The sequence below is a fragment of the Lycorma delicatula genome, chromosome 6 (assembly GCF_047948215.1).
Source record: "Lycorma delicatula isolate Av1 chromosome 6, ASM4794821v1, whole genome shotgun sequence".
Taxonomy (NCBI): domain Eukaryota; kingdom Metazoa; phylum Arthropoda; class Insecta; order Hemiptera; family Fulgoridae; genus Lycorma; species Lycorma delicatula.
The window spans coordinates 76,375,075-76,400,021 of NC_134460.1; the positions used below are offsets into that span (position 1 = coordinate 76,375,075).

General features: G+C 29.2%; 1 protein-coding gene across 3 annotated transcripts in view; it reads left to right on the forward strand.

The window, feature by feature from the left end:
• Nucleotides 1-241: 241 nt before the first annotated feature.
• Nucleotides 242-24,947, forward strand: part of LOC142325952 (ATP-binding cassette sub-family G member 4) — a 384,116-nt gene continuing 359,410 nt past the window's right edge. For 2 of the 3 annotated variants that reach the window (XM_075367917.1, XM_075367916.1), the window contains exon 1: nucleotides 9,823-10,300. In XM_075367917.1, the coding sequence (XP_075224032.1) occupies nucleotides 10,192-10,300 (109 nt within the window). In that variant the 5' untranslated portion in view covers nucleotides 9,823-10,191. Of the gene's footprint in view, nucleotides 359-9,822; nucleotides 10,301-24,947 lie in introns of those variants that run through there. The other variant, XM_075367918.1, reaches the window with a different exon arrangement.

Consider the following 24,947-nt stretch of genomic DNA (forward strand, 5'->3'; position numbering starts at 1 on the left):
GGGTGTCCACACCCTTGGAGGTGCGGGAAGGTATTTTTGGGTGTGGGAGAAGCCTCTAACAATATGCATATATTATTTTTGCGATATTTGAAAAGTATGTATTTGAATTTTCGATGACATCAACCAATTGTTTTTTGTTTAAAAACGGTTAGGTATATTTGGCTGCGTCCGCTCCCACTCCCTTATTCTCTACCTGAGTCTATTATTGTTTCTGCGTCATCGCCAGTTTGTTGAAAAACCTCTTGAGACGGACACGTGTACGCATTTAAACATCCGATTATTTACATTACTTACCTATTTAATACATTCGTATTTATCAGTGATTCAAGCCCAAATAGGATACATCGATGATACAAATGTAAGTATTTTTCTCACTAATTTAAAATAATACACCCGAGCCTCGTATAACACGGTTATATGGTTCCACCAAAATGTCGTGTAATACAAATCCGTGTTATACAAGGTTTGAAGTTCATAGGGTTTGCGTTCCAAAAAAAAATATCGAAGAATTTCGCAACTGTAATGTTTCAAAATAAACGAAATTAGTCGAGCCAAATTAAACATTAACATATAAATAATTCCAGCGGAGCTGAATTTTGGCACATCAGTTAAGTTCGTCATTGTGAATAAATCTCTAATAAATAAAATACTAAAAATTTATAGCGATGCGATCGATATATAGCGAAAAAAATATTTACGATGAAAGGATAAAACACTGATTTTTCGAAATGTATTTTTCAATGGGATGCGGAGACCTTTTTTCAGATTCAAAGGGGTACAGCTCACTTAAAAGGTTAAGAAACACTGATCTAGAGCATTCACTTTCAAACCTTTTGCCCACCGCCTAGATTGAGAATCAAACATTTTCTAGAGCCCCCAAAATTTTTAAACTTACCATCTGTTAGAAATAATTGCAATTCCTGTTTTTAAGATGCGCTCTTAAAAACAGCAATTGCAATTGTTGTTTTTAAACGTGGCGTATCCTATTTCTGAGTTGAAACTTACATTTTAAATGAGAGCAATTACGAGTAAAACGCATATTTGGAAGCATTTTTATTAACATTGTTTTCAAAAAAAAAAATTACAATTGCATCTATATAGTTATATAACAATAGTGATATTCAATGTAACAATACAGTAATTAAAACCTCAATACCTTGGCAGAAAATGAACAAAAACCAAAAACTGGAACGTTATATTAAAGACCTCACAATTTGTCATTAAAACTAGATCAAAACCCTTTAATTTCCATATTTATTTGTATCAATACGTTGCTTAGATTGGGAGATAAAAATGTAGCCTTTTCTCTTTAAAGTGGAATATTTCGGTACAGAAAATCGTAGAGAGACATAAAAAAAAAGAAATTAAAGCTAAAATCTTATTAAGCTTTTAAACGATTTTAATGCAGTTTACTGAAAAAAATATCGTTTCTCCCATGCCGTGATCAAACATGAAGAAAAACTTTTAAAACCTTTCTTCTCACTGATTATTTTAATTTTATGATTTTTGAAATCTGAAGTATAGTGTCAAAAAGTAGAGTATTCAAGCTTGAATTACTTTTTTATTCGTCTATCTAAGCCTCTTGGTTAGATAGACAAAAGTAGTTGGAATACAACATTTTTTATCTTAAATTAGGTGTTCCTTTAATATTTTATACTAGTGTAATATGTATTTAATTTTAGATTGAAATATCAGGAAAACATAGTTTGCCTATTTTTTAAGCAGTCATCGTCTTTCTAATCAGCCTGAACGCCTCCAATTTTCTGCTGGCCTTCTACCGCCCCCTGAATGTCTTCAGCGCCCACAAGGGGTTGTTATGGCCCATTTTGAGAACGAATGGTCTAGATAATTCGTTTTAAAATATGGAAATTAAAGGGTGATCTAGCTGATCTAGTTTTAATGACAAATTGTAAGGTCTTTAATGTAGCGTTGCAGTTTTTGGCTTTTGTTCATTTTGTTCTAAGGTATTGAAATTTTAATTACTGTATTGTTATTGTTTTTATTACTGTATTGTGGCATTGACCATATAAATGTGTTTTCAAAATTCGTTAAGGGGGTGAGGATATAACGAAAAAACCAATTTCGATTTTCTTCTGAGGCATTTTTGAGAAAACTATATTAAAGCAAATTTGTTACCAACAATGTATATAAAAATAATTTTAAAAAATAATTGTTTTACAAAAAATCAGTCTCCCTCTTAAAATCGAAATTATGTTTTTTGTTCTTTTGCTCTCTCTCTTTCTCTCTAAGACAAACAGAGAGAGATAGAGAGATTTTATTTGGTTTTTCTGGGCGAAAAAGTTCGGCGTTATCATCGCCTAGACATGATGTATGTGTTTTGAAAACTAAGTCAAAAAATTTCACAATTAAAAACAAAAAAAAAACCCCCAGAAAACAAAACAAGCAACGTAAACACACAAACAATAGAATAAAAAAGAATCAAAATAAATTAATACTTAAAGTAGAAATGTAAAAACAAAATAAAAAAATTAAATGTTAAATATTAAAATAAAGATAAAACAAAAAAACTTAAATTAAATGTTAAAACACAAAAACATACAACTGCAATGAAAAAATTTAAAAACAATATTAAAAAATATTAGCACCCCGGAGAAATAAAAACACCTGGTCTAAAACTTCTTTATTATTGCCCAGAATTTGATAAAAATTCCTGGGCAATTTAAATTTACGAAGCAAGGCTGCATTTCGTAGCATTCCACAAGAATGTAGCGCACTGTCAAGCGGTAGTTGCATCCCATACATACTGATGCGTTTATTGCTGACATCAGATACCCGTGAGGAGCTCTCGTTTGTCCTATCAGCAATCGGCAGAGAACAACTTCCTCACGACGAATTTTCCTGTATTAGGAGTCCCATGGCAACACAGAAACTTTAATGTGCCAGAGTTTGGTATCTACTGTAGCCGTCCAGTTATCTTGCCACTTTGCACCAAGTGCGTGTTTGACGTGGTTAATTAATCGGATGCAGTAACACGGAAAGTAAAGGATGATTGACTACATGCGTCTTTAGCAACAAAATCTGCACTTTCATTACCTGGAATTCCCACTGGCTAGGGATCGAGCAGAAACTAACTTGTGTGTTGCGATGGTTCAACTCGACGATTGCATTATAGATGTTGGTGACGATAGGATGCTTGGAATAAAGATTTTTTAATGCTTAGAGAGCATTACACGAGTCGCTACAAATAAGGATACGACGGTAATTAGGATTATTGATATTCAAAGCCTTATTTACAGCGCACAGTTACAGTTCAGCAGACACTCGTAATACCAGGTAGACCAAACATATAGGTACGATCATTAACAATAAAAACGCGCAGCCAACGGTATTGTTCTTTTTCGACGATCTCTGTATACCACTGCGTCCGGGTTTGCCTTGGAGAGAATATGATGAAACATTTGCCGAAAGAAAATAAGTGATGTTGATTCTTTATTGTATTTCAAGAGATCAAATATAAAATTTATATGGGTGATTGTCCTCGGAGGATATGAACGGATAAATAGGAAAAATAGAAGGTGCGGCAACATTCAGAAGTTGCAGTAAACGTCGGATACGAATACCTACAGGTGCAATAGAACGTGGACGGTTCTCATACCTGCGAAAGTAAGTATTTCCAGGAACTGTGTCAAAAGCCGGGTGATTTAGTTCTCCCTTAAGGCGGGTAAAATAATGTGCTAATACTTGGTTCCGTCTATCCCAAAGTGACGGTTTACCGCAGTCGACAAGGATACTTACGACAGAGCTTGATCTAAAGGCACCTATTGCAAGCCGAAGGAAAGCATAATGTACAGCATCTGGCATTTTAAGCACGGTATTACCCGCTGAAGAGTAGACGACACAGCCATAATCTAAACGGGAACGAACCAAGGAATAGTAAAAACGCAATATGCACGACCGATCGGCACCCCAATTTTTATTGCTAAGGACCCGCAGCATATCTAAAAGCTTGGAACACCTCGTTTTCAGTTCTTCGTTGTGTTTGACCAACGTAAGGCGGCTATCAAAAAATAAACTTAAAAATCTGATAGAAGGAGAGATAGCAATTAGCTCTCCACCGAGAAAGACTTACAGAGTAAAGGGATCCCGTAGGCGAGAAAAAACTACACATCTTGCCTTCTCAGATGAAAGTGTAAAGCCGGTAACCTTAGACCAAGCTTCAAGGCGAGATACAGTGTTCTTTAGTAGTCTCTTTGCCGTGGCTGTTGAACGAGACGCAACATATATAGTAAAATCAACAAACAAAGAACATGAAAAAGGAGTCTGCACAGATTTAGTAATACTATTGATGGCTATAGAAAATAAGGTGGCACTTAATACACTTCATTGTGGCACTCCAATCTCTAAGACGACGCTACCCGTGTAAAGTGTAAAAAGAGAGAGCGAGAGAGAGAGAGAGAGAGAGAGAGAGATAACATACAGCAAAAAAACACTATATATATATATATATTGTACTTTTTCGGTTCGAGAATGTATGAGGAAAAACCATTTAGATATAATATGAATATTCCTTCATAATCCATAATTGACTTCACACTTTGTAATTTTAAATAACTTAATATTTTCATTGTACTAAAGCTCAATTTTTTACGACCACTACACAAAAATTAAAAATTGTGAAAAATAATGCTCCTTTTTTTAATTTTGTGAACAATTTAATGCTATCAATGCTACATATATTGACATTTTTTAAGGTATTTTTGAAGAATTTACATTGAACCAGTTCGAAGATATTATCAAAATATTGTTCAACTGCTGATATGTATGTACGTAAAAACATATTCCGGGAATTTCTAATGCGCTTTTTATATTGAAACATCAACATTTGCAAAAATTCTGAACCAAAAAATTTTGTCTGATCTCTGTGCTTCCTCATAATTATACTGCTACAGTAGTATAGTTATAATAGGAAAGTGAAAAAAAATATCTCTTGTTAAAAATTATGTATCGTGAAAAAGAATCACTTTTCCAAGGGGAACGTTAAGTCGGTAATGAAAGTTTTTAAAAGGTAAATTTTAAATGGAGTATATAAAGGAGCAAAATTTTAATTGAAAAATCAAATATTATTACAGTTTGTACAAATTTAAAATAAATGTGAAAGTTGAAGCAATGACAAATAAACGTGACATAGATGGCGATTGTCTAATTTAAGATGTAAGTAATTTATTAATAATATATTATTGTAATTATTTTAAAATACAATTATTTACAATTTCCTTATTATGTAAGAAAAAGATATTTTATAAAGCTTATGTTTTTGGTTTTAATTGTATACAAACACTTCATACCATAGATATAATTCATATTCCCAGTAACTATAAGGAGCACGAACTATGCAATACGTTTTTAAAACACGCGTGTTTTCAAGAAAAACACGGAATTACAGTATATAATTTTTTCGTGAATATGTAAAAAATGTATCTTATCAGTAAGTGAATATTATAAAAATAAGAGTATTCAAAAATTTGGAATATATTTCAATTTTGAGACGGTCAATAAATTTTAATGCATATAAAATTCAAATTATATTAACTCTTAATAAACCTCTTAAAATTTGCTTTAAGATGTTACCTCAATCGTTTTTTTAACTAATATTTTTCCAAATAATAATAATAACAGTAATATAACTGACTGATGTCTCATTGGCTATTCGTTTCGCTTCACACTATTGTCTGTTAACAACCTGTGACTGATCATACAAGTGTTGAGTTCATTTTCTCATTTAAAATTCGTAAATTCATTTAAATACAATGGGTAAATATATGTTCATAAAGCCGAATGTATAAATTAAGAGCTTTCTATGAGTTAATCGTTAGTTTATTTTTAAGGTAAATTTATTTACATTTAGTTCGTAATTTTTTCAACAAAATAGAATAAAATAAAATGAATGAGATAAACCCCTAATCTCTAAATCTCTACTGTAATTTTAACAACTCCTGCAATTCTAATTTAAAGAAAATATATTTACCTTTACAGTAAAAAAGCTAATTTAATAATTAGGTGTTTATTCGGTCAAGTCCGTGACGTAATATTACTTCAGAGGATGATATGTATGAGTGTAAATTAAGTGTAGTGTTGTAGTCACAGTTCAACTATTCCTGAGATGTGTGGTTAATTGAAACCCAACCACCAAAGAACACCGGTATCCACGATCTAGTATTCAAATCCGTATAAAAATAACTGACTTTAGTAGGACTTGAACGCTGGAACGCTCGACTTCCAAATCAGCTGATTTGAGAAGACGCGTTCACCACTAGACCAACCCGGTGTGTTTTCTTATGAAATCTACCCAAACGTTTCCTTTATTATGACTGAAGACAAAGAAACTTCCTGTCAATCTGGCTTGTAATGCAAAAGGAGTAATTCTTAGTTTAATGATTATCGTTGTAATCAGTAATATAAAAGTGCTGATAGTATGTTTCTACTAACTTTATTTTTGTAACTTCCTTTTGATTAATAAATCACAGTATTTATTAGGTAATTTTACCACCGTTTTAATGTATTTTTTTGTATGATTTTTACGATATAGTTTTACGAATATTCCTAATTAAAAAATAATAAGTAATAATAAAATATTCATAAAATATGCTTTCTTTCCTGGCCTTTTATGCTCATTTATTTACTATTTCCTGCCAGCAGAGGACTTCAACAACTGAACGAATTTTTTAATCTCTTACCCCACATTCCGATTTCATAAACACTTTTGTTCCTAGTTTCCGTATCTGCTGTTAAAAAAAACAACGCAAAAAAATATAAAGTAAAAATAGTAATCGGTTTTAAAAATAGAAAAACAAAACTCAAAAATTTATATGAAGAAAATAATCTTACATTTTTAAATTAAGTTTTTAATATTTTTAAAATTAAGTAAACGTTCTGATATCTAAAAACAGAATTAATATTTCATTCATTGAAATCCTCTGACTCAGACTACTAGGACTTCGACGCCAATGTTTGCTGCTATTGTGAGCGCTCTCGAACAAAGACATCGGAAATATTTCTTGCCGGCTGTCAGAATCTAACATATGCGCGTACCCTACACATAAAGATAAATAAAACTGAACACCTAGCGTCGTTTGTATAAAAACTGATAATTTAAACTTAGGGAAGTAATAAGCAAAATTTTTGGTATTCAGTTTCTCCCTTTATAAAGTTAACAGACAGCCAGATCTTTTTAAAAAAACAATCGAAACACTTGTAGTTACATTTGATGAATCTGCAAAAACTACAGATACTGCTTTAATTGTACTTATGTATAATCAATGGTTGCATAATAAATGTTTTTAAATTAAAATAAAAAATATTATGTTAACTGTTTTGTAGGTAGTATAAAAAAAATATGATGTGGACACCACATGATTTCCTTGTACGCCTATTAAATTACATATACACACTTTTTGCTGCACTTCATTTTAACCTATTTCATTTGAAAGTAAGATAAGATCCACCAATTCTTTATTAAAGAATAAAAATGTGACAACCTTTTTTCTCACATTTGACGAAAAAGAAGGTTCTTCTTTAGCAAGATAATGTAACAGCCCACTCTTCTGCGATTATGACATCAAATTTCTAGAATTACACTAGGAAATCTTTCTGTATTCTTCCTACTCATCAGACTTACCACCTTGGACTATTATCTGTTTCTAAATATGAAAAAGTGGTTTAATAGAAAGAGATTTATCTCTTTCTAAAAGAGATTATCTTGAGAAATAAAAAAAAAATCTTTCCCAAAACATTATCTTATTTATTTTTGAATGGACTTGTCGAACATCCCTTGTATACACACAAAAGCGCGCCCTCACATACACACACAATATATATATATAGCGTGACTGTATGGTGGTATCTCTTTCAATACTAACATTAATAAACACCAAATTTAAGACTGACTAGTTTGTGTGTACGTTATTATTAAACTGTAAGTTACCTGTTTTTAAGTAGCAGGTTTTACGTTTGCCGGCCTCCGTGGAGCGAGTGGTAGCGTCTTGGCTTTTCATCCGGAGATCCCGGGTTCGAATCCCGGTTAGTCATGGCATTTTCACACACGTTTCAAATTATTCCCTGATGCAATGTCTAACGATGTTTCCGGAGGTTAAACAAAAAAACGTAGCAAATTTAAAAAAATAAATTTAACAAGGTACTAAATGATAAGGTAATCGTTATTTTAATATACTTATACTTAAAGTATATCAGTGAAAAAAACTATTTACCCATAATAACTAGCACAAGTTGATGAATCATCAGGACGAGTACAATAACTGCTCAGTTGATTGCACAGAAACGGATTTTTGACACGTAACCTCGAGTTTTACATAATAAAAGAATGCAAATATTAAATGCAGTGTAATAATCAAATAAATTAAAGTTTGAAGATAAGTATAATTTAAAAGAAAATACTTTTAAAAAAGCTGGAAAAGTATTGCATGGCTATTCCCGGCTATTAATAATAAAAATTAATAGCAAATTAATGAGCAAAAGAAAAAAGAATTGATATTTTTAGAGGTAGGGAATAATAAATTTTAAGAAAATGTTTTCTAAAAATATTCATATGTAATTAATCGTAACAGATTTGCTTTATAAAAGTTTAATCTAAATCTAAAACTTCTTCAATAAAGCTAATATAAGAAAAAAATTTCAAAAACCTTTTTGTATTTTAGGCCCGGGGTCATAATTAAAAAAAAAAAAAACTGACATTTCTTGATAGCCTCTATGTACCTTTTTAAACTGAATGATTCTCTTCAAAATTTAAAAAAAGTATTTCTATTAATAGTTCAGTGGTGGTTTGGAATGGTGACGGCTTATCTGATAGATTTATGATTTATTCTGATTGTGGGCTTATTCCGCTCTTATTTGCAGTTTTTTTATCAATTTATAATGAATCAGGGAGCTCCGCCTCCTGAACTTCACAGAAATATAACATTGAAGTAAAAAGATTAATTTTTTTAATTCTTTTTTCTTTAATGAATAACTTTAATTGAAAACTTCACTTCCAAGGAGGCAGAGCCTTGATATATGGCTTAAAACCTTTCCCACGATAACACCAATGTATTTTGCAAATTTGAAAGCGATAGGTCGGTTGGTTCTCGCGTGATCATACAAACAAACCTTCGGCTTTATATATGTAAAATTATTTAATTATGATTTATAAATGTGGTTGATCTTCACGTTATTCCAACAATTTCTGACTCTAGAGACCGAATCTAACTTCTAATCACATAAAATTAGCGTTGTCACACTTTACGTTTATACCTACTTGGTTAGACGACACTTTCATTTTTTACATTACAAAAAATGTAAAAAAAAGAAAGTGTCGCATAAAAAAAGGTGTATAAAATTAAAATTTGTTGTAAAATAAAGTTAAAGAATAGTATTTTAAAAAATCTCGATTTTTGTAGCAAACTGTAGATTCTCTTTATTGTCATAACTAAACTAATTAATATTGATTCACTGATAACTGTTGCAATTGTTCAGTTACGATTTGAATATTATAATTCAAAATCAAATGACTGTACATTTAAAATTTGTAACAAAACACGGGCATTGTTTTTAGTATTAACATAACACGTAGTAGCGGTAGTAATATTATGCTATCATAGGAAATAAATGATATAGCAAGTCACTATATTGAAGTGAATAAATACCATTTTGTCTAAACGGACAACTATTACAAGACCTACTAGGATCAGTTAATTTTGTATAGTGTATATAAATAGTAGTGTGGGTTGTTGTTTATTCGCGTACGGGTATGTACGCGCAAGCAAGACTAAACATGCAACAGTGAGCGCATCAGACAACAGAAGACTAGACGATTGACTGTGCGCACAGCGCTCTGCGGTTCAGTTTATTTGAAACTGTTGTATGGTTAACAGTTGTGCCACAGAGAAGTTTATCTTCTAGCTGTACACAACACGTCTGTTCCCGTTTACTTTCTTTATTGTTATATTATTTATTCTGTATTAAAAAACGTTATTAATTTGTGATTATCTGTTTCGTACTATTTTTTAATTCAATATTTCTTTTTCATGTTTAAAATTTTTAAAAAGAAAATTAATTTCAATTCGTTTATAGATTATTATTAAAATGTATCAGTGAAATTGTGTTTGTGATTTAAGAGAAAATTGTTTTATTTATAGGTAAAAAAAAAGTTTTTTCCGGACTAGTTAAATTTAAAAAAAAATGTCGAGTGTAGAGCGAGCTATTCTTTTACATTTACCTCAGAGTAAACCGATTAATATATCGTTTACTGATGTCACGCTTACTATTACTGATGGAGCAATACATCGAAGTAAGTACTATCTAAATTTTACATATTTTTTCATCGTAGAGTAATTTAGGTAAATATATCCGATAATAAAATATTTTGGATTAAATAACCGTTCTATTTTTTTTTTTTCAATGTAAACAGGAAATATACCTTAAATTATTTATTCATGAAGTTTGAGATTTAAATTTTATTTTATAAATAATATTAATCGAATAGTTGTACTTAAAATAATATTAGTTATTATTTAGTAAAAGAAAGTAACTATGATAATGAGAATAATAATGAAATAAAATTCGTTTGAATCCGATTTCATATTTCACGAGGCAACGTGGAAATGCAATAGGAATTTAAAAAAAAATTGATTCGTTAAATATATTTATATTTTCTTATATTGCGTGCGTGATTAATTTAAAAATATACCGTAAAATCCTTTGCGATTAAAACACTTTCTTTTCTTTCCGTATTTTATGAAAGTAAAAAATAAATAACTGGTTAAACGTTGTTACTGAATATACATTAACTTATAATGGACTCTTCTGTTTGTTTTTTTTTTGTTGTCATAAAAAATATCTTAACAGTTTTAACTTTTTTTTAACATAAACGTTTTTATTATCTACATTATAATTTATGAGTTTTCACTTGTCGATAAATTTTATCTGTTAGAAGAGAGGAGTTTATCATAACATTATCTCGTTTTATTTATCAATTTTATTTCTGACGTCATATAATCCTTGTTCAAAATGTAACAAAATATTGAACTATATCAAGAAATTGTTAAAAATAAGAAAAATACTATTTAATAACTAAAAAATAAAATAAATATGTTGCCAAGTCCCGCGTGAAATATATCAACTCTTTTGGTTTCTTCAAAAGTAAAATCGAGTTTTCATTCATGTAGAAATAAACGATCTTTGCTAAATACAATACTAACTTGTTCTTAAATAAATAACGACATCCGTCTGTATCAAACAAAAGACAAAAGAGCTATTTTCGTGTAACCTAACGCAATATTTTCGTCTTACGAGAAAGCGCTTTATTATACCCTAATGTTCCGTTGTCATTTTTAATTAATTTTAAGTAAACATTTAAAAAATTATTCCCACAAATTTATTTAAGATATTAAATAAAATAATTCCATTTAGACAAATAATCTCATTTTGACAATGAATTTTTAAAATAAAATTAATAAAATATTTAAAAAACCCTCGAATTTTCTTCATTCCGTTCAACGTGTAGATAAATATGTATTCAAATATTTTTAATTAACGGCTTCTTAATTGTGATTTAATTATTTATAATAGTTTTATTTATAGTCGCATTAACAATTTAGTCATTAGCTACTCATCTAGATTACATTTGTGAGTGTGAATGTATTGTTAAATGAGATGTCTTGAACAGACTCAGGCTGACCATTCCTGAGACGTGGGTAATTGAACCCCAAACTACCAAAAAACACCTATTTTGTTATCTTTTTACATATTTAAGATATCTATGTTGAGCATTATTTACCTTTCTTAGCTTCATTGTTTTATAAGTTGTTAAAAAACTTATTGTACTCTCAATGGCGTTTTCCAAAACGCGTCAACATATAATAAAAGAATGAAGCTAAGAAAGGTAAACAGTACTCAATTATAATATTCTTAACAGAAAATGTAATAATAATAATAATCTTAAAACAATTTTATTTAAGGTATCTTAAAATATTTACCTTATTATTATTACTTATATTTTAAGTAATCGGTATAGGTTTTAATCACATCTACTTTTTATTTTATAATTAATTGTGTATAGTGAGATCTCCTTATTCGCGGTGCAATATTTTGCGATGTTTTTTTCTATATTCACGGCTAAAATTTTCCGTATTCGCGTACATTACATTATGTGACATTAATCAATAAAAATATTAAAAGATTTAATGGCGCAGGTAGAATATGAGGTATAATAAGAGGTAGAAGATACGATCCCTAGAAAATAGTTAAATGTATAAACGCTTACCGAAGACATTAAAATATCTCATGGTCTTATCCATTTTTTCATAGATGTTGATCCATATTTGAATAGAAGCTTATCTTTAAGCGCAAGATTGAAAATGCCATACAAGAATACAGAGAACTTCACACGGATTTAAAAACAAAAGCGTGACAAAGTAAATTACAAATTTTTGTAACTGCAATTCAAAATACTGGACGTTAGTTTGTAAATTTCCTTTACAGTAATTTTAGTTTTAGTTTACGTAGTACTGTGGTGCTGTTTTCTTGACTTTTTAAGGTGATTACCAAGTACGATTTGAACATGTAATACCCTTTTCTAATACAGTACGTACTGTGAGTTTTTAAATCAAACAGTTCGGTAAGTACTTACGAGTAAATTAGGAAATACATACTGTATTTTGTTAAATATTTTTTGTAGTGTACCTATGTACTGTACTAAATCGGTGCTTATAATTAATGTTGTCGTTTGTATTTCATCAATAACATCGCCCTAAGAATGTATGCATGATTTTTTTTTTCATTTTCATAGAACCTAACCATTCTTCCTTAAATGAGTATTAATTCCGTTCTACATTAGCGGTTTTCTGTATTCGCGGCATTTTTATGGTCCCTAACCACCGCGAATAAGGAGATTTTATGATGCTGCTCTGATAAGGTTTTATTATGGTTTCGGTTGATGCATCCAGAGAAATTATGAGAGAGTTATTTTTTTATCCACGGACTATCACATCTACCCGTGATCTGTATAATGTAAATATTATTTTGTACTGATCAGAACGATAGATTTATTATTTACCTGTAAATGAAGTTTTATGTCCGTTAGTCACGTCGGGTTACATAAATATACGAGGCTTGGCTGATAAAGTTTGCACATATATGCGTAGAATGGGAATAGAAAGAGATATTGGAATGAAATAACAAATTATTAAAAATTAGCTACAAAATGTAGTATTTTTTTTTTTCAATTTAATCCCCGTTTACACTGATACACTTTTACCAACGTGTGACAAGTTTTTGCATTCCGTCACTGAAACATTCTGGCGGTCTTTCTCGGATACAAGTGGCCATAACTTCCTTCACCTCATCGACGGTGGTATAATGATTACCTTTGAGATCCCTCTTGCGATGAGGGAAGAAATGGAAATCGCATGAAGCCTAATCCGACGAGAATGGCGGATGCGGAATAGGCTAAAACTTCAGCTTGCGGAGAGCCATCAGAGAGTTTGCGCGGTACCGATCGTGCACATATTTTATGGTAAGCCAATTGCTCGATAATTGCTCGACTTGTTCTTTAGATATGCGTAACTGAATAGCGATGCGTTGCTGGGTGATTCATTTCACGGTCACTTTGAAGCAAATTGTCTACCTTCTTTCGATGTTTCTCATCAGTTACAGAAACTGGTTGTCCGCTGCGAGATGCGTCATTTACAAGCTTCACATTCGTGAAATTTCAATGCTCACCAGTTCACAGTGCTTCTGTCAACAGTTTCACTACCGCAAACCGCTTTTAAGCGATGAGAAATATGTACGCTGTTTTACCTGCGTTGATATATTGGCCGAACTCGACCCCATTTTAACTGCTACTGAAAACAAACCGGTAAACGGATTTTAACGCATTATCGCAGGTTTGCAGAGGGATTTTAGCTATTATGTGCTACCACGCCCAAGTCGATAGTACCTTTTGTCTCTGTATAGCATGTAGTATGCAAAATTTATTAGTCGAGCCTCGTAATATATAAAACGTTTTTTTATTAAATGTTAAATTTAGAATTTTTCTTCACTGAAGGTGATTTAAAAAAATAGAAATACGTCTGGAATTCATAGTTGAACAGTTAATAACACAAGACCGTTTATTTATAAATTATTAAAAATACTGGTACTTACGTGTTAGCCCGTCGACCAATAAATTACAAACTTTTGGGTTATTGTTAATATCATCCTATATAACCATTATATTACCATTTTTATAACCATTTATATTTATTTATTTTATAAATATAATTTAATCAAACTTAACCTATGCTCGCTTCGCTCGCTAACGTTGACTAATTAATATGAGGTTAGCGAACGTAGGTTAAGTTTGGTTAGATTACGTTTATAATCTATATCTATAATTATAAGCAATAATGCTTCCATTTTTGATATGTAAAATACGTTAATGATCCTGTAACTTTGAAGTATTTTCAATGTTACGGGATCATTAAGGTTATGGTCGACTGGCTAATTCGAAAGTACCAAAATATTTATACTCTTTACCATTTTCTAGAATTGTACAAATGCTAGGTAACGATAGAAATGTGTTAAACATTCTAGTTTAACAAACAAGTTAAGTTTTCCGAATAGTAGTAACGAATTCCTTTCTTCTTTCTCAGAAGCCATATTATTAATTTTTATTTTTTTTTGGTTAGTGATATCGCCATATAAGATTGAATCTTGTGCGTGAGATACGGAAATCTAATTTTTTAGCGTATGAAAAATTCCATGTTGATCGGGATTCGAACTCGGGACGCTACTACTCCGCCAAGGAGGTTGGCAAAATGGTGGAAATACAATGATAATTTAATTAATTAAAATAATTCATTATTTATTCTTTACGTAGTAAAATAATATCGTTTTATAATCATAAATTTATCTATTTTTTTGGGGGGGATCGAAAACTAGTTAAATAAAAAGAGATAATTTTTTTGCAACTTCATTATAATTAGTGTGATTGCTACGTTAGCATACTATTTTCAATAATTTGTGATAACATAATTCGGTAGCCTAAAGGCCTGAAGCATTGTAAATAGTTTAACGTCGAACAATTAATCTCAGTTTTATAATTACTTGCAACAGTTATATAGTAATAATAATATTGTTTACTAATAATAAAAGTGATGTATTCATTTACATTTATTGAAAGAATTACTAATACTATATATATATATTAAAGTTGTTAGTAAAGTTTAATGAAATACAAAGATCTTTATTAAAAAGGATAATCATAAATAACAAATCTCATCAAATATATATGTATATATAGTTAAACAGTCATCAGTATATGTGTATAAATAATAATAATTAAAAATTATTTGATTTTTATTGATTAACAAATCAACGGAACATTGGGAATCGCTAACTTTTTTTTCAATTATTTATTACTTTTACCGATATAGATATATTGCTGATGCAGCAGCATAAGGGGAAACTATAGTGATCCGCCAAAATTTGGGTACTCGGGGTTTTTGAAAATGTCGATGTTTCAAGGGCCCCTTATTTCAAAAACACAAAAGAAGTTAGACATTTCTAAAAAAATGTATTAAGTATTTGTCTGTATTTTTATTAATATGTCTGGAGTAACTCGATATATATTTTTCGAAAATAACTCAGAAAATTGATGGAATTTAATTTTAGACAAAATTAAAAAAGGAAAAATGATGTTTTCGCCACTTTTAATTAATGACTTCTGTGTCGTGATCATTGAAAATTGGGTTTTAGTGCAGTGAAAATATCTATTAAGTTTTTTAAAATTCCAAAGTCGATAGGTTTAGGGATGGGGATTTCAACATTATTTCTAAATAAGTTTTTGCTTCATACGGTCTTGAAAATTTGGTACAAATATTTAGTTATATGTTTATGTTCAAGATTCGGCCTGAATTTGATATCATCGGACAAGGGTTCATCACGATATCTATATATATTTTTTTTTTTTTGGAAAATATAATTTGTTTAGTATTTTTGAATAAAATTACACCAAATCGGGACGACTTATTGAAGTAAATAATTATTCTAAAAAAATACATTTTTAAGCCCAAAAAGAACAAAGGGCCAAATGGACCTGTACTTAAAATATCAGCTTTTTTAAACTTTAATTCTTAAGATTGAAAATCCATCTAATATTAATATTGACAAAATCAGAATTTTTTCAGAAAAGTGGGTAACAGAGACCTCCGATTTCAGAGTTTTCAACAATTTTATAATTTCTGATAATTTATCTGTTGTTTTTTTATCATTTATTCTCCAAACAGTATAATTTTGATAACAAAAAAATTAAATTCAAAGTATAAAAAACGTCATTTGAAATAAAAATTTGTCACGGGAAAAGCCGGGATACTTTTAAAACCTTTCGCCGGCTTTTTAAAATTTCTTTATAAAACTGAAGATTACATCTACAAAGGATATTTTGAAATGAATCAGGTGATAATTGTTTTACGATTATGTAGCCATTGATGGATATAAAAAATTAGTAGATCAAAGTTATTTAAACCATTGGTAATGGAAATAAACGTTTCCATAACCAATGGAAACTTTTAAACAAAATAATGACTTTTCGTCATGCTGATATGTAAATAAATATTTACAATAAATAATGTAATAATTTAAAATATACACAAAAAACTTTATTAATTTATTGAAACATTAATATTGACTGTAATTATCAATCTTTGTTAAATTAATTTTCTATTTTGTAATGCTGCTCTGAATATGTTTCATTCGTTCCATTCAGACAAATACAGAATATTACCTGTTTTCATGCTTTTAGCAGTACATCTACACTATTATATAAAGAGGAAGAGAGTTTTCATTTGTTCGGGATAAACAAAAAAACTACTCCATCAATCCCAACCAAATTTTTACTCATGTTTCTTTCCATACATTTCATCTCGAAAAATCAGGAAAAAGAAGTATCTAGTAGTGAAGAATTGCCGGTTAAGCACAAATTTTAATGAGTTGTGGGAGCTGAGTTTGAACTGAATGAAGGGCTAACCTTTGCATGCATCATATACATTTTCGATCTAATAGATCGCGGTTATTCGGAAATGCTATATAAAAATGAAAAAAATATTTATTAAAACATTTAAATAATCAGTTACGGTGCTGCACTTCTCATTCCGGCCTCAAGGTGGTGAGCCGCTAAATTTTCATGCTCCTTTCTTACAGGGAGCCGCGCCCAAGATATTTTTCAGTAGAGATCTTATTTAAACTGAAGACATGTCATGGGTGATTCATAGTCAACGCCAAATAAAAACAAATGAAGATAAAATTTGCGTTCATACTCTTTTTACGGTGCAGCTGCCACTAAGAAAGGTTTTTTGAAATTCCAAATTTAATAAGTAAAGTGTAATAACAGTGAAATTTACTATTTTTTTTATTTTAATTTCTCGGTAAAAATGAAGAGATCAACCTGATTTTTGGTTAGTGTAATCTTCATGAGAATAAACCAATTTCTATATTTTTGAAATTCGACCTTGAAAGTTGGTGAAGAAAGGTAAAAAAAAAACTTGAACAATGATTGTAAATTTTATATATATATATTTTATTAAGAAAAAATCTGAAGGTAAAATTTGAAAAAAAGTTTAAGAGGAAAACTATTTAGATTAAAATTTTAACGAGGTATTCCCGACGTGTAAATAAATATTTTCGACTTTAATTAACCGCTAGCTGTGTAGGAAAAAACAGATTGTATCGCATAGCTAAAAATAACTAAACGAGTGACTATACAACTGAAACATTAACGAACGTAAATTTTAGGTTATTTACTGATAAAATAAAGCTGAATCTGCAGGAATTATGTTATTACACGTTTTGCAGTTAGTTTGTTAAGCATACGTAGGCTTTTTAAATTCCCCTCCCTCTCAAACTACATTGCCATTAAATAATTTCTTTTCTCTATGTATCTTATATGGTATATTGAACACAATAGCAAATTGATATAGCGTTCTCTCTTGCCCCTTTCATCCGGATGGTAATGGATTTGAATCTCAGAAATTTATTTGTCTTGAACAACTGTAACTTGATGTTACTGAAAAAAAAATCTCGTTAATTCGTGATTAAATTACATTACTGTTATTTAAAATTTAAAAAGATAATTATTATTTTATCTTTTATGAAAGGTCTTTTTTTACTATTTTATAATGTTTGTTATTAATTTAACAATCATTTTGAAGACTATTTGAACTTTCGGGCCTGAATTTTGGGGTACAGCAAACAACTCCAATATTGACAAACTTGAACGCTATCAGACAAGAACACTGTGAAAAATGCTAAACATGTTCCGGTGCATAAGCAATAATTTCATATATAATGATTTTAAATTGGCAAGCGTTCGGCAGGAAATCTCTCTGACCAGCCTACCATATCAAAATCGTTTGTATCGGCACCCAAATTATATGGCATTCAATTTATTGGATAATACAATCAGTAATTTTTCAATATTGCGGAGAAACAATATTCTTGATTTGATTTATCGTTTCCACTCGGTGACTTTATAGTCCGGCCTTGCGGAGTGCTCTTCTATTTCATTTCTTTTATTTCGTTATTATTATTATGTCACAAACCACTGGGTCTGTGGGTACTTAATGATGGTCCAAATAGATCTTATTTACTTATTGTTCAATTCTCTTACTTAAGAGATTATAAAGTTGCTATGACGTTACAATAAAAAAAAATATTTAAAAAAATATATATATATATATTTTTTAAATATTTTAAAAAATTAATGAAAATTAACTTGAAAAAATCTAAAAAAACAAGATTTTGTTATGAATTCTAGTATTTATTAATAAAAATAACAAATTTTTATTTATTAGTTTATATTAATAAAAAAAGTAGTATCACCGTTCATTAATATTTTTAAATTTTAAGTGTTCTTTTCAATAAAAACGATGTATGTCAAGTTTGACATACATATACATTTTACATATACAATTTGACATACATATCTTTCCTTTTGTTACACTATACGTCTAAAACCTGATATAAATGAAATGTTCATCAATGAAAATCTATCTTATAAGAAGAATAATTAAACGATATTTCAAGAAGCTAGGGTTCTTTCCCTTTTCAAAAACAAAATAATATTTGGGAGTAAATTAATTAAAAAAAAAAATTAATAATTATAAGGAAAATTTTAAGCCTCAACATTTTTTAAAAATCGTCAAGAATTATTTCTTCTTCAAATATTATATTTATAATACAAAATTTTGAAACTTGGATGACGAATTGGGTTATATATTAAAAAAATTTTTTTTTTTGGGACCGCCTGTTTAATTTTTAAAAAGATTTATTTTATTATCCATCTACCTCCTGAGATTTCTAATTATTTGCCGTAATATCTATCCTTTTATTAACGTCGTAATTAGACTGAAAACGAGCGGAAACATTTTTTGTTTTGTTTATAATTATAACATAGTTTTAAGGCTTTTTGGACTGTTTAAAAAGTATAAATATTATTATTTAAACAATTTTAACTTTCCCGGTTTCTAATTATATTGTACAGCTGTATGCTAAGGGAAAGTATACTAATTGGGTCAAATTTCGCATGTCCAGTTTTTTGCAGATCTTCATTTTTCATAACTCTCTCTAACTAAAAAAAGGCAATTAATCTTTGCATTGAAAAATTTTAATGTAATTATATAATTATATATTGCCCTGTTTTTTGTTGATATTTCTAGACTAAATCGACAGATTTGTATGAGATTTTGCACGATGATTTTTTACATAAGACATTACTGAATTCAAATTCTGGTCTTAATCGGTCAAAAGAGCAGGAAGTTACGGCTCACACAGTTCCTGTATCTAAAACTTTTGTTCAAAAATGATATAAACTTTTTCACATAATTTAATACTTTTTAGGTTGGTAAGATACTTTTTGATCGTGTTTGGTCCTATTCAAATCCCAATGAGGGAAGCCTTTTTTCATTCTTGTTTCTGAACCATAAGTTAAATTCTTATAGTAATTATATGATATTCCATTTTATTAGCCTCTATAAGTCACTTTGGTTATATATTAGGGAAATTTCATTAGAAATTTTGATTACGAATTCGGTTAAATGTTTATTTTTTTTGACCTGATGTAAACGGGTGGAGAGATAAATGATATATATATATATTTTTTTTTTAGTTATCGTTTTTCTTGATACTTAAGTCTGGATTAAACTTTTTTTTAATATTTTTTACGATAACTTCTGAATTTAAATCATTAATGCGATTTATTTTGGTTTCAATCAATCAAGGGGATGAGAGATATTGTCACTGTGGGATCTGTATCTCAAAGTTTTACTCAAATATTAGAATACAGAAAATCAGTGAGCAAAGGGATTCCATTAGCAAGAATACGAAATAAAATTAGTCGAAACTATACTGAAGCGAATTCATGAAACTATTAATGCTAATGGCTGATTAATAATTTTCCTTGTAAACAGTAGTCTACCGCGAGTGAAACCGTTGGTAGTCTGCTGGGGGTTAAACCCTTTATAGTCAGTGTTGGCAAAGAGTGGTTAAACCGAAAAAGTTATGCAATCCTTTGACGAATTTTATTTATTAAAAAAAAAAAACAATTATCAATAACACTTAACTTGGTTTCGATTTCAAAAGTTGAACTTTAAGGAAAAATTGTATTTCTTTTTAATTGAAAGAATGTCAAATTTATTTTAAGTCGCATAAATCTCACACCGATTTCTTTCTTTAAAAATGATAAAAATTACTGATAAGTGCCGATTGTAGGTTACTTATCATAAGATACAAATTACTGTAATAAAAATTGTCATTCTCAAGAATGCTTTCATAACTGTACGAATATAATGCAATGTAGTAACTCACCAAAATTCAGATGTCCTCAACTAGAAACACTTTCAGTCGTTTACTCCAGAAACTGGTTATAAAGAGAACTCTCCAAAAAAGCAACGGTAGCTGCTGTTTTTTATATCATTAGGCATTTTTCATGCTCTATAATTAGAAAAAGATTGAAAAAATAGTGTAAAAGAAAACATTGTAAATCTTCTGTTGTAATAACAAGCATTATGATCATTGGTTGTTATTAATATGATAAAAAATTTTTAATTAAAACTAAATAAATTTTAATTGTATTTTTATAAAATTTATTCTTTAGCTATATATATATATTTTTTCTTAAATAATGATATTAGTATTATTTAATATTAATAATTTAAAGATCAGGAAAGGATATTGATTAGTTTTCCTTATTAATTAGTTTTCTTTTAATGATTATTAAAAGAATTCCTTTTTTAACAATTCCGATTATTTTTGGGTACCCCCTCGAATATCTGACTTGACTTCGTGTGTGTGTGTGTATATACATATAAATGCAGGGTAGATCACGAAGTTCTCCCGGGATTTTCGCAACCGATTCTATTCGTGAAAATAATGGAAAAAGTTCATATATACATATATCAAAAAATATTTCGTTTGCGAGTTAGTGAAACATTTCGCTTGGATTTCAGTTGCTCCGGTGAAATGAGGTTATACTGAAATTTTTAGGACGTTAATTAAGGCACAGATTTATTGTTAAATTTTTTAACAGTAAATTTATTTTTCACATCTCAAATATAATATGGTTTTTGTTTATATTAAATAATACTTTTCTGACAAAGTAGTACACTGTTTTTAAATAAAACTTGAATTTTTTTAACTTATCTTTGTTTTATTCAACTTATGTTACACCATTTTGTTCAGAAGTAAATTCTCTACAAATTTTGTTTAAAAGTTTTGAATGCTTATTACCTATGTAACAAAGTTATTAAACGTCAGACATAAAAAAACACGGGGTTTTACCTTAATTTATTGGTTTTCACCGCAGATTTCTCAAAAAATACCCTGGAACTTATTTTATTCGTCTTTTCATTTTAAAAAGCATAAGAAATCACTAATGCTGCTCCTTAATTAAGGTCCTAAAAATTTCATACGACTTCATTTAACCAGGATAGCTGAAATCCGAGTGAATTCTTTCACTAGCTGTAACTCGCAAACGAAGCATTTTAGAACATATTTTTAAGTACTTTTTCTGTTATTTTTACGGGTAGAATCTGTTATGAAAATCCTAGGAAAACTTCGTGATACACCTGTACTTATATATTGCTTGGAAACCCAATATTTTTGTTTATTTTTACGCATTATATTGCCCCAATATTAGTCTATGTTTAATGATACATTATAATTTAACAATTTTTATTGTCTAGATTTTGGTGAATACTACAGTCAGTGCTGTTAATTGAAGCAGAATAAAAAATATATAAAATAAATAAATCGTAAATAAAAAAAAAATAATAAATTAATAATACGTACTACGTAGGTTAAACCACAGTTAATTATATTTCATGTTTAAATAATTTAGTAACTAGAAAAAAATTTACTTCATATTAGGTATGTTAATTAATGTAAATTTAATCAGATTTTTTTTTATTATTTTTTTTAATTTACTGCCTTTTTTTTGTAATGTAATTCCAGATTTTATTTATAATAATTGTTCATATATAACACTGGTTTTTTTAACACTGTTTGTGTATATAAATATTTTACATTAATTATTGATAAAATAATTATATAAAGATTTTACTTGTAATTTACAACTAAATCATATATTAATATGTTTTATGCGCGTATAAAAGAATTTTTATTTTCTCAAATAGGTAAACAAAATATTTTAACAATTTTGTTGTAATTTGTCGTTTATATTATTTATTGTGAATAATATTTTTTGTTGTTGCTATTTTAGAAAGAGAAAGTAAATAGATTTCCTTATAACGTAACTTTCTTAAAATAAACCTGTTAAGGTTTTTAGCTATATAGATGGGTATTACGTGTGTTTATATACACACACGAGTATATCGGGTGTTTTAAAATGGTGGGCTGGCTATACTTTTCGGATTTTACTTGTAAAACTAAACAAAAAATATCCTTTGGAAAAATAGTAATTTCTCCTTCATTCTCTTCTGACCGCCATTTTGTTATTTTTATATAAAAATTTGTATCTCAAGTTCGACTCGAATCACATTAATATTTGACAAGCGTCTTGGTAATAAATTTTTAAAATTGGCAAAAAATCAGGATTTAAATACCTTCACAAATTAAAAACTGACGGCCATGTTTATTTTTCAATACGTTATATCTCCATAAATATAAGTTTATCAAAATTTATGTTATTTTCTGACATATTAAGCCTTTTATTTTGAACAAAGTGACAATTTATTTTTTTAGAATCATTTAAAAAATAGTTGCGTTATTGCAGAAAATTGATGTAATTTTTTCTGTTTTCATTTCCTCTGCTTTACGTTCAATTCGATTAAAAATTTATTAATTCGTGTGGCGATAATATAGAGAAGTAGTTCAAGAGAAATAAAAAATATTCATAAAGTTTTTTACAATGTAACAGTCTTTACTTTAGAGATAACTTCTCGTAGTATTATTTAAAACTTTATCGACAGAGTAATATTGTTTCTATAAAATGAAAATCTTTTAATTTTATTTTAATTAATTGGCGGGAAGATATTTTTTATGGTTCAGTAATTTATTAAAAACTGCGACGGAAACCTGATAAGGCTCCTCTTTGTAAGCAAAAATATTGTGCTGAATTACACAAAAATAATTCTGTTGTTTGGTTTGATAGAGATGGACATTTTTATTTATTAAGAAAACGTGACAATTTTTTTTAGAAAAGGTTGCAAATACACAAATATAAATTCAAGGATTCGTTGACATTTTTAATTTTCTAAATATCGGTTTACATGATTCATACTTATAGGTATCAAAAAATGATCTGATAGTCCATTTTTTACCTTAAAAATTCATTCCGTCTGAGTATCTTTGAATAAGAAAGTTGATGTAGATTATATAAATTTTAGAAGTTACGAGTGCAGTACAAGTTTACATTTGATTAAGAGTTCAAGTAGAAACACTGTATTTTTTTCATCAATTTCATAATTTTAAGTTAATTTTTCGTATATTTATACACTGTTGTTTTGTTTATTGCATTGGAAAAGGCAAGGAAGGAAATATAGTGGGTGAATACGGGCTGGGCAAAAGGAATGAAAGAGGGGACCGACTTATAGAATTTTGCACGAAGTATAATTTAGTAATTGCCAACACCCAATTTAAAAATCATAATAGAAGAATATACACTTGGAAAAAGCCAGGCGATACTGGATGGTATCAGATAGATTATATCATGGTTAAGCAAAGATTTAGAAATCAACTCGTTGACTGCAAAACTTACCCTGGAGCAGACATTGATAGCGACCATAATTTGGTGATAATGAAATGTAGGTTGGGGTTTAAAAACCTGAAGAAAAGGTGTCAGATGAATCGGTGGAATTTAGAGAAGCTTGAGGAAGAGGAGGTAAAGAAGATTTTTGAGGAGGACATCGCAAGAGGTCTGAGTAAAAAAGATAAGGTAGAAAATGTAGAAGAAGAATGGGAGAATGTTAAAAAGAAAATTCTTAAATCAGCAGAAGCAAACTTAGGCGGAATAAAGAGAACCGGTAGAAAACCTTGGGTTTCAGACGATATATTGCAGCTGATGGATGAACGTAGAAAATATAAGAATGCTAGTGATGAAGAAAGTAAAAGGAACTATCGGAAATTAAGAAATGCTATAAACAGGAAGTGCAAACTGGTGAAAGAAGAGTGTATTAAAGAAAAGTGTTCAGAAGTGGAAAGAGAAATGAACATTGGTAAAATAGACGGAGCATACAGGAAAGTTAAGGAAAATTTTGGGGTACATAAATTAAAATCTAAAAATGTGTTAAACAAAGATGGTACACCAATATATAATACGAAAGGTAAAGTCGATAGATGGGTAGAATATATTGAAGAGTTATACGGAGGAAATGAATTAGAAAATGGTGTTATAGAGGAAGAAGAGGAAGTTGAAGAGGATGAAATGGGAGAAACAATACTGAGAT